An 18244-nucleotide genomic window follows, 5' to 3' on the forward strand; every position below is an offset into this window, starting at 1 on the left:
AATAAAAGCAAGTGTTAGCATTTCATTGCAGTACCCACTTCATCGCTATCACTCATGAAGAATAAAGCCTTTCCTTTAAATCAGTAAAAATATGCCATCCTGTGTCTCTCTGCCAGAGTTAACACTTGGGCCAGTGAGTTTCAGCTCAATTGTGTTTTTGCTCTTTAATCAATTTTTCTTAGAATGACTTCTAAAAATGCATATATTCAGTGAGAGAGAAGGAGGAAAACTACCTCCAGTCACAAGCTTGTCTGAGATAGAGGCAGAATCTCATTTTCACAGACACCGTTGAAATATGTGCCAGGTCTATAGAAAGAGGCTATTTCCATGTTACAGTCAACGGCCCAGTATGAAAACTTCATTGTTGATCTGGATAAAAAAGAAATATGTAGAAAAAGTCTTGAAAACAGTTTTGTTGTTTTTATCTTCTAAACCATTTTTTAAGGTTTTATTTTTTAATTTAATTTTACTATTTTATTTTTTAATTTTATTTTACTATTAGTTTCCAGTGTACAAAACAACATAATGATTAGACAGTCACACCCCTCACAAAGTGATAACTCCATCAAATCTACTACCCCTCTGACATTGTACATAGCTATTATAATACCATTGTGTATTCCCTATGCTGTACTTTACATCCTGTGGTTATAACTACACACACACACACACACACACACACACACACAGTGCCAAAAAAATGTATATACTTTTAAGAAAGGAAAAAAACTATTAAAATTGTAATACTCAGTGTCTACCAATAACAAAAGATGAATACAGGTCACATTTGAATTCTACAATTACAAGAGGTGCTCAAAGTGGTTACCATCAGTGTCCAGACACTTCTGATTACGGCGAACTACTGCTTGAGCAATGCTGACCAAAGCGTCCAAAGTGTCCACTTGTAGCAGTACGCATGCCATTTCAATTTCTTTCTGAAGTACAGCAAGTGTAGCCAGTTTTCTACCGTACGCCACACCCTTTAAGGTCTCCCATAAGTAGAAGTCAAGGGGTGTTAAGTCAGAAGAATGTGGAGGAAACTCAACCGCACCTCTTCATCCTATCCATTGTCCTGGAAAATTCTCACGAGGTAAGCTCTTACGTCTCGGTGGAAGTGCAACAACAACTGGACAAACTGTGCTTCCACTATTTTCTTTGACTGTCCTTCCTGTCACATGGTGATTCTAGCATTCAATTGTTTAATGCCATCTGTTGAGCGAACATTGCTACCTTAATTCAATTCAACTTTGAAAAGAAATACATAGATAACAGCTCTTAAAATGTGTATACATTTTTTTGGCACCCTAACTATATCATTTCAATACTATTTTATATTAGTTTCAGGTGTACAGCACAGTGGTTAGGCATTTATATTATCTATGCAGTGATCCCCCCAATAAGTCCAGTGCCCATCTGACACTATGTAGTCATTACAACATTATTGATTATATTCCCCATACTGTATTTCACATTCCTGTGACAGTTTTTTTTTTATTTTAGCCATCAGTCACAACAAAACAATATGTGTGTATGAAATGAATATGTGTATAAAAGTAATTATATTTTAAAATCCTACTTTGCTCAATATTTTTAATAGGACAATTATTTTTTAGGGTTTGTTGTTGTTTGTTTATTTTTATAAAATTCTATTTGAGGATTTGAGGTCTTAATCGGTTTGGATGTTTTATTTTGGTCTTTTTAAAAGGCAGTTATGTTTGGTTTTTTTGATGATGCTTCCTTATAGAATGGAAAGGCTACAGATTACAATGGAATTTTGTATTTGATATTTCTGTTTCTTTTCCAAACAACACTCTTCTAAAAGATAATGAGTTGGGGGGAAATAACAATGTTCCATGGTCAAATAAATTTGGGAAATACTTCTTTCTCTATGTCCCTCTGTTGGAGCATCACATTGCATGTTAGCATGTTGAAAGATCTGGGCAGCCATACAACTAAGATATAGCAAGTGTGCCAAAAAATGTATACACGTGACTTGTATTCATCTTTTGTTGTTGGTATATATTGAGTACTACCATTTTAATATAGTTTTTCCTCTCTTAAAATGTGTGTACGTTTTTTTGGCACCCTCTGTATGTGAAGCCATTAAAGTCGGAGTCTAAGCAAACATTATAGTGAGAAAGCACATCATTTAGTAAGAATCTAGCTTGATTCTTCAGAATAAAGAGGGGGATCAATGTGCTTTCTGAGCACAGCAGTTTAAACAGAGAAGTCCCTGTCGTTTTTCCTTTTCCTTTCTGTTTCTGAATTCTTGTCCTCATCATATTAGAAATACCTTTAAGACCTAGACATGAAGACTGTACCTCTCTCACAACACTCAGCATCTTCCATCAAAATATAATTTACAGAGGACATGAACCCTATCATCTTTCAAAAGCAAACAGTCCCGTCTCTTCATTTCCATACACAACCATCCCATCCACATAACTATGAGGATGAGCCTAAGCCCCAGTACCTCGGGGGATACTGAAATGTACAGAAGGCGCCACAGATTCAGTATATTTCTAATTAATAATCTAACTCCTAATTAGATGTGTTCTGAGTATTAGTTAATTATCTTACTTTATTTTTTTTAACTATCTATATTACAGAAATCTATGTCAAATGGTTGCATTATGTTTATCTACCTAAAATTCTCTTTTATCTTGATTGGTTTGCTTTCACTGGTGTTCAGGGTATTATTTTTATGCTCGCTTTGTGACTAGTTTAATAATATATCTTATTAATGTTGTTACAGCAATAATTAAATAGCAGTGATGATATAGATGGGGTCGGTATCGCTCATATAAAGTGTTCAACTTTCTCCTTTACAGCCAACATATCAATTATAGATATAGATACTGACCAGGAGGAGATCATAACAACTTCATCTTCTGGAAACAATTTTGGTCTTGACTTGAAAGCAGATGACAAAATATATTTCGGTGGTCTGCCAACGCTGAGGAACTTGAGGTAATTCAGTGCATTTTTAGAGCTAAGGATTAAGTTTTAATTAAATGGCCACTATCCTCACTGAAGTTCTGACGTTTAATTACAACAGGAATGTCATATAACCTTTAATTGCAGAGAGGCCTAATCAAAAAAATCATGTTGCATGTTAGAACAACACCAGGATTTAGAAACCAAAGGAGTAATTTGATATCTTTTTTGAAGAGATGGATTAGAATCACTGTTTCCCATATATTCACCCGAAGAAAAGAATTATAAAAGTAATTAAAGGTGGAAACTAGCGTTGGATGTGGGTCTTGTAATTGCTGTTCTTCTTGCACATTCACTGGAGATAATGGCACTCTGACATTGCTTAGTGTTCTGAAAATTAGTGTTCCAGGATGCTGCAAGTGTAACCTATTTTCTTGCTAAGCATTAGCATGATAATGGTGTATTGGAGCTTTCCCATATGCCTAGTGCTAAAGCTATATTAGTTATTCTCATGCCCATGCCAACATTTTTTTTTCAACTTCACATATGTTTTTTTTAGATTACAGGATGGGGAGATATATTTAGCTCATAGTTGAGTTAGTTCAAAAAATAAATACAAGTAACTAAGAAATGTTAGAAAATATTTCATGTGATATTTAATTAATTTACTGCTTGTTATAAAACATCTTATAATAAATTAGTTATAGGGTAGTCGACGCTTAATAAATGTTACTAGAATTTAATTAAAATGGAATGAATTGGTTTGGTTAAACCCTAAGAATTCAATACAAAGACAGGCTACCATGCTTTTAATGTTTGTTTTATTTAGTTAGTTTTTACTGGTTAAGAAAAAGTCCTGTTTAGGTGTTTCTACTCTAAAAAGACATGTTACAAATGGAAGGTCTCAGAATAACCAAAAAAAATATGGTAAGCAATTATTTACATATTTCCCAAACGAAACTTCAGTCTCATTTTATGATAGTTAGCATGCAGACTTAGATTTACTCTTCTCCCTGTATCTAAACTCATAGACCAGGCAACTATGTAATTACAAGTTTTTCAATGGTATTAGGTTGGTGCAAAAGTACTTGCGGTTTAAAAAGTTAAAAATAATTGCAAAAACAGCACTTACTTTTTCACCAACCTCTAAGTTGATCTATAAGTTGATAAGCTTCATGGTGCAGATAAATTGGCTCAGCATTTATTTACATGATAAGGTATGTGCGTTAGGAAGATAGATTTAAAGAATCTGGTCAGAAAAATCATGCAGATCAAATGTATTTGAATAATGACATTGTTATTCATTCAACATGTGTCAGTTGAGCATCTGCTATGTGCTGGACACCATATAAATAGTAAGGATCCAGCAGTTGTTCACGTCTAAGATTTACTTTGCAAAATCATTAACTGAATGCTCTATGAGTGAATTAAATATAATCAAAATAAGGCTATCCAAATGTATCTTCATTTATTCTATTGATGAGTTGGTTTTAATTACCATAAAGTGATATTTAGAAGTATGTCTAAAGGTGTATATGTTGACTTCATTGAGATGAGTATATTATTTTGCAAATTAATCTAATGAGTCTTTATTGCGAAGATGTTTTTACTTTCACAGTATAGCATTTTATAAATATAATTCTATGGTATGGCACATTATTTTAAAATAATCTTTAGACATATTTTGACTAATCAAGAAGCCGTGCATTCATGGTTAGCTGTTATTTTGCCCACAGATAGGATCTTAATATGATAAAGTACAAAAGATGTGGTAAATATAAAAGATTTTACGTATATTAAGTTTAAGCTGTTTGAGAGGCAATATTTGTAAGCTACTTATAAATACTACAGCATAGCAACATTTGTACATTTTTCCACTCATAAGATTGAGAGAAATGAGTACTTTAAATTCATATTCCAAAATAAAAAAATTTCCAAGAAAATAATGGGGGAAATAGTCGTCGTTGGATTCTAATTTCACTGTCATCAAGGGCACGTCTGTTTTCTGTGCTGTCAATTTTTAAATTCCTTTCAAGATCCCTGTGAGGTGCTTTTTTAGAAATATTTACGATTAAAGTTTATTGTTTTACTAAATGAAAATATAATTATAAGTAAATTATGTTTTGTGTTTTTTTTTTTTCTCTTCCCTTTGACCTAGTATGAAAGCAAGGTAAAATTTAAATTCATGCATGTTTTCTTCAAGTGCATGTGTTGGGTAAATGGGGCTTCTTAGATAAAGTAGCGGTGCAGAAACAGAGACACCTATGCAGCTTTATTCATAGTACGTTCCATGAGCAAGTAATGCATTCTGGGATAGTTTACACGCTGCCCGTTGCTTACAAAGATGCTGCTGCTTATCCACCATCAAATGGGCTGCCATTGGACTCATTCCACCAGCTGTGATGACGATTTGCTCTGCTTATTTGTTCCACTGCCTGCGCATAGTGCCCCCTGGTGCACACACTGAGCAGCACACACGCAAATGGCAGCTGGTCAGGTTTTTGGGCACTATGTAGTTCTAGAGAACAGAGAGCCAAACGGTCTCTGAGGTTGAGTCCCGGACTCTGATCTCTCATACCATGCTGTCTGCTGAAAAATCAACCTGTGCTCCCAGATGCTTACCATTGCCTTGTTGCTTTTTGCAAGCCTTTTTACACGGCTCTTGCATCTCTTGGCAAAGCTGCTGATTTCTTGCCATGTTTATTTAGAATTAGCTCTGGGTCCAGATAAAAGGAATTTCTGGAAATTCTATGTTTACTACAAGTGTTTGCATTTAACAGTAAAGAAGTTTGCGGACAGTACCCTAGCTTCTCAGGAGCATTTTGATTCCTATTTACATGAAAGCTTTGAGCAGCAGGCCTCTGTCAGTGGTCGATTAAGCCCCAGAGATGTGCAGGCTGGCTCATGCTGGCTAGAGCTCAGGCCTGGCATTTCGGTGTTTCAGAGCCTAACCGTGCCATATTTCTGGAAAAGAGATAATGAAGCTGAACTGGTCCAACAAAATTTTAAAGGAAAAACCAGATTTTTCATGCCAGAAATTAGAATACTACGTAGAAATAAAAGTTTAAAAAAAAAAATCCAAGTTGTTTTTATCACGATACAGTTATGAGACCCGTCTTGCTGTTTGCTGAGATGGCTAAAAGGCAGAGGCTGGCTTTCAGTGGAAGTATATGATAATAAACTCTGGCATGGCACTGTGTAGCTGTGTAACTTGGTCTTGGAGTCAAACAAAGAAAATAGAGGACTGTGCTTACCATTAGGAGTTTGATCACCATATGTGGTTGTTTATCCCCTGTGATTTCTATAGCATTGAGCTGGCTAAATCATTGTCTTTTGAAATGGTTGTATTTCCATAAAACAGTGAAATATGTATCTTGTAGGAATGATTTACTTTATTGATAAGATCTCAGAAAAAAAAATTGTGGTAAATCAGCCTTCCTCTAAAGACAAATATGGAAACAAATGAACACTGCAAATGAAATTCACCTATTCCCTCCCTTTATACAATAAGAATATAAGCAAGAGTCTCACCTTCTAGTTGGGCATGTCATACATAATAAACAAGTAAAACAGAAGGATAAGACCTTGGCAACAAGGGGAAATGATCAGATAAAATGATCAGTTCCAGAGAGAGAGGGAAAAATAGAAAAAATACCTGGCATGACATAAATCACTCGCTATATACACTGCGAGGATCTGATTTGCTTTCCCACCTGTTTTTCCTCATGTGTTTTTTAAAACAACATAAAAAGGGAATCCTGGCATCATGGCACAATGTGAGGAGAATTAATCATTATCCCAAGAAATATAATATTTTGGTGTTGATTGGACAGTTTTTACAGATGCAGCAATGCATTATTTTTTTTCTATCCTTGTACGCCTGCATTATCCAATATGGTGGCCACTAACTACAGTGGAGATTTAACTTTGAATTAAATAAAATTAAATAATAATACTCAGTTTGTCATTCACATAAGCTACATTTCAAGTGTTGATGGTGACCTGTAGCTAATAACTGTTGATTGAACAGTGCAGAACAAAATATTTCCATCATCACAGAAAATTCTGTTGGACAGCACTGCTATAGACTCAGTAAAGAAGTGTCATCATTATTGACATCCTGCTAGCTTACGTTTATTGAGCACTTATGGTGCGCTAGCATGTTTATCTGTTTTAAAGAGTTAGTGAGCAAAATGTATGCATGCAAGTGTAGTTAGGGTATAGAAGACATTTTCAATTTTATTGGAAAAATTAAAATATGTTTTGTGCCTTTGGCTGCTTCATTTTGTTATTGCTCCAATATAGAATAAGAACTTTGGGGTCAATCTGTAAATCCAATTTTAAAGTATCTTTTTTTAGACTACGTAAATCAAAAAAAAAAATGTTTCTTAGGCTTTTTTGTTTTTAGTTAAAAAGCTTTAAAGAGAAATATAATATCTTTTTCTTCAGCTACCACCTCTAACTTGTCTCAATGACAAAAGTGTTTTATTTTCAAAATAACTATTTCCACATTTTTTTTCCAAAATTTTGAGGAAGATTTTATTTAACTTGTTTTGGTATGTGGTTTGATTATGCTGCCTGCACAATTGTCTGCCCTTTGGTGGGGGAAAAAAGGTACAGTTCATTATGCATATGATGAGCCGAAGAAGTCAGTTAATTCCTGTACCTTGCTACAGTATTTACATGCGGTGGGTGAGATTATTTTTTTAAAGGAGAGGTAGAAGAACTCCATAAAAATTCCTTCTGCAGGCTGGTATTAACATCCACTGAATCCAACCAGTAGATTATGGAAGCATAGTTTGCTGGGTACACGTGTGCACAGTTTGAGAAATGTGTGCCTGCCTGTGTGTCAGTTTGTTCTGTATGGATTGTGTCCAGTGGTTGCAGACGCTGTACTGCCCTTGCCCAAATAATGTTGCTTTTGTTTTCCTTGTAAATTTTCAACAGGCCAGAAGTAAATTTGAAGAAATATTCTGGCTGCCTCAAAGATATTGAAATTTCAAGAACTCCATATAATATACTCAGTAGCCCTGATTATGTTGGTGTTACCAAAGGATGTTCCCTGGAGGTTGGTTTGCTTTTATTGATTTCCTAAATACATTCATATCAGATTTCACTTACTTATTTGGGTGTTCTTACAGGGACCAGTCCCTTGTTAATATGTTTTAAATTCTGACTGACCTAGTCTTAACTAGGTGTAAATGATAAAGCAAGATTGAAACACTTCTATAAATTACTATAATCAATTGAACTTAGAAAACTTTATATTATGAAGACCCAAAACTGTGAGCCAATTTCCTATATGTATACTACGTCATAGAACAGCTTTTCAATAGTCTTCTCTTTTCTTGTTCTCTCTTCCTTTCCAATGATGGTAATTTTCCTCATGTTTATCATTTGTTTTAGATTTATCATAGCTTTAAGTATTATATCTAGCTTTTCTGGAGTATATTAGACGTTTACACGAATAGTTAGTAATAATTCACACCGTAATCATTAGTGCATAGCATGTTGTCTACGGCTTGGAAGTCAAACTTCCCTTTCTTTGAAAATGACTGGAAACCATCTACAAAGACTGGTTTTTGACGTGATTGCAAAGTCCCTTGTTTTCAGATATTTTCAGTATCTTCTCATTGCTGCCAATGCAGCCCAGCAGCCCCCTGATTCTACTTGACTGTTCTGATTCTTCGATAGGGGCTGACCTACTTGAGAGAGAAACACACAGGTCCCAGCTCCACTCTCTGAAAATATCTATAAGCAAGAGCCAACGGCCAGCAGGAAATATTAGTGAGAATTTTATCTGAATTCTGAAATTGATGAGTTTCTTCAAAAAAGAAAATGTTACATATACCATACTTATAAATTTTAATTACCCTGATATGGCACAACTATTCATTTTAGCTACTTCCTCCAATTAAAATTATTTTAAAGCATGGCAAGGGGAAATGAATAGCGAACACAAAAAGAAAAAGTGAATCCACCAATGAGACATCAGGTTTAAAAACTGGAACAGAACTTTCAGGGTCTTTATTGTGCCTAGTTACAGGCTCCGGTTTGGAATTAGACACAGACATCCATCCTGAGCAGTATAGGAATAAGGAAAAAGGAAATTCATAATTCAGGACAGAGTCTCCAAGAATCCATACTGACGTCTTTAAGTTTTACTGACAGTTTTACTCTACCAAAGCTTAACTCTCATCTACATACAAAAAATATATATACATGAGGGTGGAAAATTGTCCAGAGAATGAATAGCCTATATGTGTGGAAATGGTGACTCTGTAAAGGAACTTTTCAGTAACCAGGAATTATTTTTGCAACTAAAATAGGAGGTAGAAATTTGATGCGGATAAATATTGAAAAGTCTATACAGTAGTTTTATCTAAACTATCTAAAACTCTATGATTTGAATATTGGAATAGGAAGTAGATTATGTATTTTATAACACTTATGTCACTTCACTGGGCCTGAAACACTGTGAGTAAAAATATCCTGCATGAAAGGATTCCTTACGTCGACTCCAGCAAAATTAAGGTCTTTTATTTTATTGTTTTTAACGATTTTTATTAAAATATAGCTAACATACAATATTATCTTAGTTTCAGGTGTCCATGGTAGTTATTCAACAGTACCCACCTAGCACTATACAGAGTTATTACCACATTATTAATTATTTTCTCTATGCTAAAGATAGATGGGAGGGGGTTGGGGGCCGGGTGAAAAAGGTGAGGGGATTAAGAAATACAAATTGGGAGTTACAAAATAGTCATGGGGATACAAAGTACAGGGAATATAGTCAATAATATGGTAATAACTGTGTATAGTGCCAGGTGGTCCTAATCGGGGGGATCACTTCCTAAATTCAGGCCTTTTAAAATGAGCATTTTAAACACTCTAAATGCCCAACTACATGGGTTTGCTTAAATAAATCCTAGCACATTCACACAATAGAATGTCCTCCCGCCATTAAAAATGGTGATGCGATCTGTGATGACGGACAGAGAGCAACCTCCCACACATGTCATGAAAAAAAGAAGTTACAAATGAACATGCCCGTCCTGGTCCACTTTATATATGGACAGCAGGAGAGAGGAAGTAGGCTAGGTTGTGAAAGAGAAATGAGTGAATACATGCAACAATGAGTTAATGAATCAATTATAAAGACTAGTTGCTTCTACACAGCTTTGAGATGGGGATATGATTTTTACTTTCTCCCATTTGTACTTTATCACTCTCTAAAATGTTACTGTTTTAATATATGATCAGCAAGGACGCTTCCATCTTGAGAAAAAAACGACTATGAAATGTTTGGTTCATTTTTTTTTTTTTTAATTTGGGATTTAAAAAAATTCCCCTAGAGTGTATTTATGCATTGGATAGCAGTGAGCATTTTGCCGTGAGCTTATCACTGAGGAAGAATGCAGCCAGAGACCATGGTCAGACTCCTCTGTAAAACAAATAGTCGACTGAGCGTAATCAAGGGATTAATTACAGTTTTCAAGGGAGATTTTGCAGAATAGATTTAAACCAAAAGAAAATTTTATCTATCGATGGTAATCTTCTCTATTTTAAATCAAAAGTTCTAGAATAAAAACAGAGGGCAGAATTTTTGTTTTAACCCCAACTGCTCAAAAAAAAAATTCACTTAGAGCTGGAAATAGTGTTTCTTCAGCTGCTCTTAAGATCTCTATGTGTCCTGCCACTTTACTAAATTCATCTATCAGCTCTAATAACTTCTTGGTGGAGTCTTTAGGGTTCTCTATATATAGTATCATATCGTCTGCATACAATGATAACTTTACTTCCTCCTTACCAATCTGGATGCCTTTTATTTCTTTTTCTTGTCTGATTGCTGTGGCAAGAACTTCCAGAACTATGTTGAATAGAAGCGGAGATAGTGGGCAACCTTGCCTTGTTCCTGATCTTAGGGGGAATGGTTTTAGCTTTTCCCCATTGAGTTTGATGTTAGCTGTGGGTTTGTCATATATGGCCTTTATTATGTTGAGGTAAGATCCCTCTATTCCCACTTTCTTAAGGGTTTTTATCATAAATGGCTGTTGGATTTTATCAAATGCTTTTTCTGCATCTATTGATATGGTTGGGGGGTGGGGGATGAGGATGAGGGGGATCAAATGTATGGTGATGGAAGGGGAGCTGACTCTGGGTGGTGAACACACAGTGTGATTTATGGATGATGTGATACAGAATTGCACACCTGAAATCTATGTAATTTTACTAACAATTGTCACCCCAATAAATTAAAAATAAAATAAATAAATAAATAAATAAAAAATATATTAAAAAAAAAAAAGAAAAGAAAAAAAAAAAAAGATCTCTATGTGACTACGGGTTTTCATGCTTTCTAAAACTACAATGTATTCCATAACATTGAGCTCATTGAGGGTGAGTGGGGTGGAGAAATTAATTTAAATTTTCATTTCTAACTCGTCCTTGGCTTCTCTTCCTTTGCCTACAGAACGTTTACACAGTTAGCTTCCCCAAGCCGGGTTTTGTGGAGCTGTCCCCTGTGCCAATTGATGTGGGAACAGAAATCAACCTGTCCTTCAGCACCAAAAATGAATCTGGGATCATTCTCTTGGGAAGTGGAGGGACACCAGCGCCACCCAGGAGAAAACGAAGGCAAACTGGACAGGTACCCTCACCTCCAGTTAATAATACATTTTTCCCTAATGCTAATATAACGCAATTATTATTTAAAGAGATTGGTGAGGCACTTTTTAAGGTTTATAAATTGCTTTTATATTTTTAGATTCGCATTATTTGTTTTTGCTTTCATCTTCTTAGGGCAATTATCTCCACTAGGATTTTCCTGTTGCTCAATTCCAGGTGCAGTCATACTTATAGTCACACCTATATTTCATATGGGTTTATCATACGTGTGTGTGTGTGTGTGTGTGTGTGTGTGTGTTCATTCCCAGGAATATTTTTCAGCCATTAAAAGGATGACATTTTGTCGTTTGCAGCAATATGGATGGACCTTGAGGGCATTATGCTAAGTGAAGTAGGTCAGACAGAGAAAGACAAAACCTTATGATCTCAATTATGTTTTGAATCCTTTTTTTAAAGATTTTATTGGGGAAGGGGAACAGGACTTTATTGGGGAACAGTGTGTACTTCCAGGATTTTTTCCAAGTCAAGTTGTTGTCCTTTCAATCGTAGTTGGGGAGGGCACAGTTCAGCTCCAGGTCCAGTTGCCGTTGCTAGTTGCAGGGGGCGCAGCCCACCATCCCTTGCGGAGTCGAACTAGCAACCTTGTGATTGAGAGGACGCGCTCCAACCAACTGAGCCATCTGAGAGCTCAGCAGCAGCTCAGCTGAAGGTGCCATGTTCAATCTTAGTTGCAGGAGGCGCAGCCCACCATCCCTTGTGGAGTCGAACCCACAATCTTGTGGTTGAGAGCCCACTGGCCCATGTGGGAATCGAACTGGCAGTCTTTGGCATTAGGAGCACGGAGTTCCAACTGCCTGAGCCACCAGGCCGGCCCTATATGTTGAATCTCATAGATATAAATAACAGATTGGTGGTTGCCAGAAACAGTGGGTGGAGGACAGGTGAAATGGGTGAAGGGGATCCAAAGGTACGAACTTCCAGTTATAAAACAAGTAAGTCATGGGGATATAATATACAGCATGGCAAATATAGTTAGTAATACTGCATTGCTTATTTGAAAGTTGCTAAGAGAGTAGATCTTAAAAGTCCTCATCACACACACAAAAAATATTCTGTAATTTTGTGTGGTGATGGATGTTAACTACATTTATTATGGGGATCATTTTGCAATATACACAAATATCAAACCATTATGCTATACACCTGAAACTAATACAATGTTGTATGTCAATGATACCTCCAAAAGAAAAAAAAAAAAAGAAGAGTGAGAAAGAGGGCTCTTCTTCATGTACAGGCACCGAGGAAAGGCCATATGAGAACACAGTGAGAAGGTGGCTGTTTGCCATCTAGGAGGAGGGTTTACACCACCACCTGACCATGCTGGCACCCTGATCTCAGACTTCCAGCCTCTAGAACTATGAGAAAATAAATTGATACTGTTTAGGCATGATGATGATGATGATGATGATGATGATTTTTAAAAAGCAAGGGAATAAAATTCGTATTAGTGGTTACTTCTAAAATGATAAAACTGGGGGATGGGATGGGGAAGAAGCTCACAAGAGATACTTGTTAACCCAAGTGGTTAAGAATTTTCAGATATTCATTGAATTGTAAGTTGTAGACATAGCTGCATCATTTACATGTATGTTCCTTATATTGTGAGGAATGTATCAAATCGTCATAATAAAAAAATCTTTTTTGAAGAGTAGAGGGAGAGAAGGTGTTATTTTATCTCATTCCTTACTGCATATAAGTACTGAATACATGTAAAATATAAATGCTGTCCTAAATTCTTTATCTTTTAATCCTAAAAGATAAAATTGTTTTCTCACTCTTCCAAATCATAAGCTAATTATAGTAAGAGAACCAAGATCATGCATTCTGAAATAGATTTCCACTAAAGGATATTTATTTCCTAGGTCATTGTCAAATAATTAAGCACCAACTATTGGGTCCCAATTTCTTTTCATCAGGACTAAATAAACTTGAGTGGTCAGCTTTCAGGATATTTCTTAACATAGAACATGATCCTATTAAAACAATTAAAACGAGACAATATGAAGTACGATAGCGCAAAGTAAATTAGAAATAACACGTTAACGTTTCAACATTCTAATGATAATGAACACTGAGCTTTTAAAATCTCATAGTAAATACTGTCTGAAAGAGGAAACAATGGTAAATAGTTCATGTCTGTTATAGAATCAATGCTGATTAAACTGACGTATTTTTCAAACTAACAGTTTTGATACCCATTGGGTTATTTATGATTATGTTCTGCTAAAAGGGTTTGAGACATCAATCAATCAATCGGCTAAGAAAATTTTTAATTGAATGAGTAGTTTGCAGTGGCCCCTTTGGTGGATGGTGAGCACTAATCCAATCTTGTGGACATTTTGTGTTGGACACACGGCTATAGACAATTTAGTAAATCAGTGGAGACATGATGTTTGATTGAAACCATCTCCATCACCGCAGGTGACTCGTGGAGGATTATTGTGCAGCGGTGCCCCTGTGTTCATCAGAAAGGGAGCACACGTGGAATCAGCTTTGGGGACCAGGACTGCATTCAAGCTCCCTGGGGTTCATAATCTGATCTCAGAGCCACACTGGTTGCTATAGTAACAGTAGCAAGAAGAAAGCAGGCATGTTTGTGGATGAAAAATTGTCTTCCTTCCTTTCTAAATGAGGGAGACACGTTACCTGTTGGTGATAGTAATCTATTCCACCAGCTTAAAGAACAAACTAAAGTCTAAGTGCTCAAAATGCCATGAGGTTGGGAGTCAGACCTGATTTCCAGAAGCTGGCTGTCCACCTGTGAATCTGAGGGAGAGGGATTTTGTGAACACCCTTTGTTTTCTGATGGGTTTTGTGAGTGAGAGACTCAATGCAAGCCCAGTTGTTACCTTCAGCCTCGCAAATCTGCTTTGCAGAGACTGTGATATTACTACAGACACTTTCCACATCATCTAACAAGCAAAAATGGTAAATGATTGAAAAGCTATTTCCAGCTGCCTTCAGTATTCTGTTTAAGAAAATGTTGAGTCTTAACTTCTCGGGTAAGATCTCAGAGCCGATAAATCTGCAGTTCTGTCAGAGAACCTCTAATGCTAAGTCATAGAGGAGACTCCTCTCTAATCTTGAATAACCATTTGCTATTGCAGGCCTATTACGCGATATTCCTGAACAAGGGCCGTCTGGAAGTGCATCTCTCCACAGGCGGACGAACAATGAGGAAAATTGTTGTCAAACCAGAGCCAAGTCTGTTTCACGATGGGAGAGAACATTCCGTTCACGTAGAGAGAACTAGAGGGTAACAATAGCCCTAGAGAACTTACTGCCATAACTAACATGTTCTCCTTTGCAGCATTCGTCTCTGACTGGGCCTTTGTGTGGATGGACATATGAGGCGTCGCCAAACTATCAAATAGCTTAATTTCTTCTCCTTTACACTTCATCCTTCAGAAACCTCATTTACCTGGGCCCTTAGGAGTTCTACTCTTAACATTTTTATTCAGTGCAGTTCTCCTTTGCACCTTGGGGAAAAAGAAAATGCATCCTCTGAAACTATAGATAAGAAAAATCTTTCCTCTGCACCTCTCAAATATTCTCTTCTCAAATAAGGTATGCACATAATGAAACACACAGAATAGCTCAGCTGGAGCCAGCAGCCTTTGGCAGCTGCTAGTTCATTCAGGTTCCAAAGCAGTGATGGCAGCTGCTTAGAAACCTGTCACAGATACAGAGCGTGGCAGCAGCTGCAGGACCTCCTGAGCACTGGTATGTGCTTTCCTTCTCCCTGTCCCCTCTGAGGTGTGCAGGGTCCCTGCAGAGTGGCTTCATGAAGCAGAGTTGAGGGAGGGAAGGGAAAGGCTGCTGTCCTGCCATCATTGCATGCAGGCTGCCTCTGCGGATCCGAGAGAGCACTGGCTTCCCAGCCCTGAGCCTGGGAGTTGGCTATAATTGTGTTATAAACTGACACTCATTCCTTTGGAATGCTTTAAACTTAGTGTATTAGGAAAGTCGTCTGTATTTTTCATCCAAATGTTATACGACAACTCAGAGAGGTAATCAGTTTAAAAGGACAATTAGAGAAAAAGAAAACAGAAGCCCAGAGACTTCAGACCTCCAAACCGGCAATCCAGTTATTAGACTGATGACCCAGAAAAGAACTGGAAACCAAATCTGATGGAACCTCAGAACATAGACAATACTTTAAATACAACGACTGTGTGGGCTATGTAGCAATAATTCAAGTAAGCAGATGCTATTCTATAACTAAAGATTATCTAGTTTTCTAATGATCCTCTTGTGCGGAAAACAGTTTCGATAAGTATTAAGAATTCCTTATCTTCTAAGTAAATGAGAAAGCTCTCTTTGACTTATTTTATCATTATTTATTATTATTATTATTATTATTATTATTATTATTATTATTATTATTATTATATAGAGCCTTAGGTTGTGGGCCGAATTGATACTAAGCATTATTGCAGAAGTCTACTAACTGAGATGTTTAGAAACCGTGATTAAGACAATGAGGGATCAATATTTGGACAAACTAAGAACTTTTACTAATACCCAGAAAATCATAGTACTGGTCTCTGAGGAGAAATGCAAACTGAACTTTCTCATTTGGGAATGCTCTAGAATATTGAGTTTGCATGTCTACACTACATTTCAGATCCTTTGCCAAACTTTAATCCTTCTTATTGTGGGGAGGACATTTTAACGTCTTTAAACTTTAAAGAATTTTAAAAAGTAAATGCAGATTTGGGGACTACTCTTGCCCCAAAATCATCCAAAATATGTTATTGTGTAGAGAAAGGATTCTGACATCCCCAAATGCATTGTGACGTTGTGCAAAGGTGTCCTTTTAACAGGTGTTTCTTCAAGAAGGGTATTTTAGTATGTCAACCTCACAGCTGTTGCCCACCAATCCAACCTTTATTTGATTAAGCTCAGTGGACAGTACATCACTGAAAGCTGATCACTCAGTTAATTGGCTATAAACACAGTTTTGCCATTCGCTGTTAATTAAAGAATAATGTATTGGACATATTAGTACATAGTCACTGAACTCTGTGGCAAAGCAAAAACACATTTGCTACCATAATGTCTCATTCAGCACTCTAAAGTCAAAAAAAAAAAAATCACCTATCCTTTCAGCAAGTGCTACAATTCACTGATTATCCAGAGATTGCTAACAACCTTTAGAACTTCACACAGAAACATTTTTAATATTCCATACCTATTCTATGGCAAGCTCTGTGTCAAATACTAGAGAAAGATCAGGTCCTGTAATCATTTTAAAGGTATGTGAGATCTGTATTAATATCCTTTCAGATTAGTATATATTAACTAATGTGCCAAAAATCACATAACTAGTAAATAACAGAGACAGGATTGAAACCCAGACATATATAACATGTCCATCTGTGCTCACCAACTCTTTGTTCTTACCTTTTTTGTGTGACTTCAAAGATTTGTACTACTTCATGGTGATTATGATACTCTTATTACTTAGGAAATATTTGCTTTCTCCCAACACATTTCAGACCATGAATCTCAATTATCATTTCTTTTCCTAAAACCACCTCACAAAATCATTGGATTTTTACCAAATTGAGAGACAAACTTTTCGAGATTGTGCTTGGCCTTTGGTCTCCCCCTCTGCTTCTCTTTACCCCTCCTCCTTTAGTCTCTCCCCTTTTCTATCCCTTCACCTACAAGAATCTCACCTTATTTACTTTAACATCTAACGATGTGGTCCTCCAGTTATCCCAGCTTCTATAGTTGCTTTGCTCTCTGATCCTTCTCCTGCAGTCCACGGAAGTGGCCAGTGGTTCTAACTGGACCAAAACATTTAATCCTAAGAACCTGGAGTAGATGCTTTGGCAAGTGGACTTTTCTCCTCTATGAGAGTGTACTTCTTACAGGTATAAAATTAGGCTAAAATCCGCAGTTAGATATTTCAGGAATAATTTGGGGTTTCAGAATGGGATCATGATTTGAATACTGCAACCCAGATAATTCTTTCTTACTATCCAAAATACATTCAATGAAAAAAGTTTTCAATTTTGTTTTTCATGTAAATTACAAATGTCAGGGTATTGCTCTTAATGCCTTCTTCTGTATATACAATCCAATTGTTGGTGATTTGAAAAAAAACAGAAAAAATCTTAGACCAATATTTCAAACAAACAAGAAACAGAAACTCTAAAAATCAACCATTGAAACTGTAAAAAAATACAGCTGACTTTTCATAATACCAATAATGTAATGTTTATGATAGTGCTTATTGCACATAGTAGGTACTCACTAAACAGTTATTGAATAGCTACTTGAAAAATGGAAACATACCAGAATCATAACGGATATGTTGGTAATGTCGCTCTTTACAAAAGAATCAAATAAATGAATCTCGATATGATGCTCCCAGAGTAGAAAATACAAGCAGGCTTTAGCCATAGTCTTCTAGCAATGCTGTTATTAAGTAATAGAATCTCAGTACAATCCCTTAATTAACGTTTGCCACTGTTTGAACTGTTTTGAGTTCGCTTTATAAATGAGTGAAATGAGACTGAGCAAGATTAAGTAACTGGCCCAAGTTCACACAGCTAGTAAGTTTACATACTAATACTTAATTCCATTCTGTTCCTTCTGAAAGCCC

At 36.2% G+C, this 18244-nt stretch overlaps 1 protein-coding gene across 2 annotated transcripts in view; it reads left to right on the forward strand.

The window, feature by feature from the left end:
* LAMA2 (laminin subunit alpha 2) overlaps nucleotides 1–18244 on the forward strand; it is a 527500-nt gene that overhangs the window by 485394 nt on the left and 23862 nt on the right. The window contains exons 52-56 of one of the 2 annotated variants that reach the window (XM_033102537.1): nucleotides 2832–2970; nucleotides 5096–5107; nucleotides 7885–8005; nucleotides 11414–11590; nucleotides 14736–14884. In XM_033102537.1, the coding sequence (XP_032958428.1) occupies nucleotides 2832–2970; nucleotides 5096–5107; nucleotides 7885–8005; nucleotides 11414–11590; nucleotides 14736–14884 (598 nt within the window). The remainder of the gene's footprint in view (nucleotides 1–2831; nucleotides 2971–5095; nucleotides 5108–7884; nucleotides 8006–11413; nucleotides 11591–14735; nucleotides 14885–18244) is intronic. The other variant, XM_033102538.1, reaches the window with a different exon arrangement.

This window comes from Rhinolophus ferrumequinum, chromosome 3 (assembly GCF_004115265.2).
Source record: "Rhinolophus ferrumequinum isolate MPI-CBG mRhiFer1 chromosome 3, mRhiFer1_v1.p, whole genome shotgun sequence".
Taxonomy (NCBI): Eukaryota; Metazoa; Chordata; class Mammalia; order Chiroptera; family Rhinolophidae; genus Rhinolophus; species Rhinolophus ferrumequinum.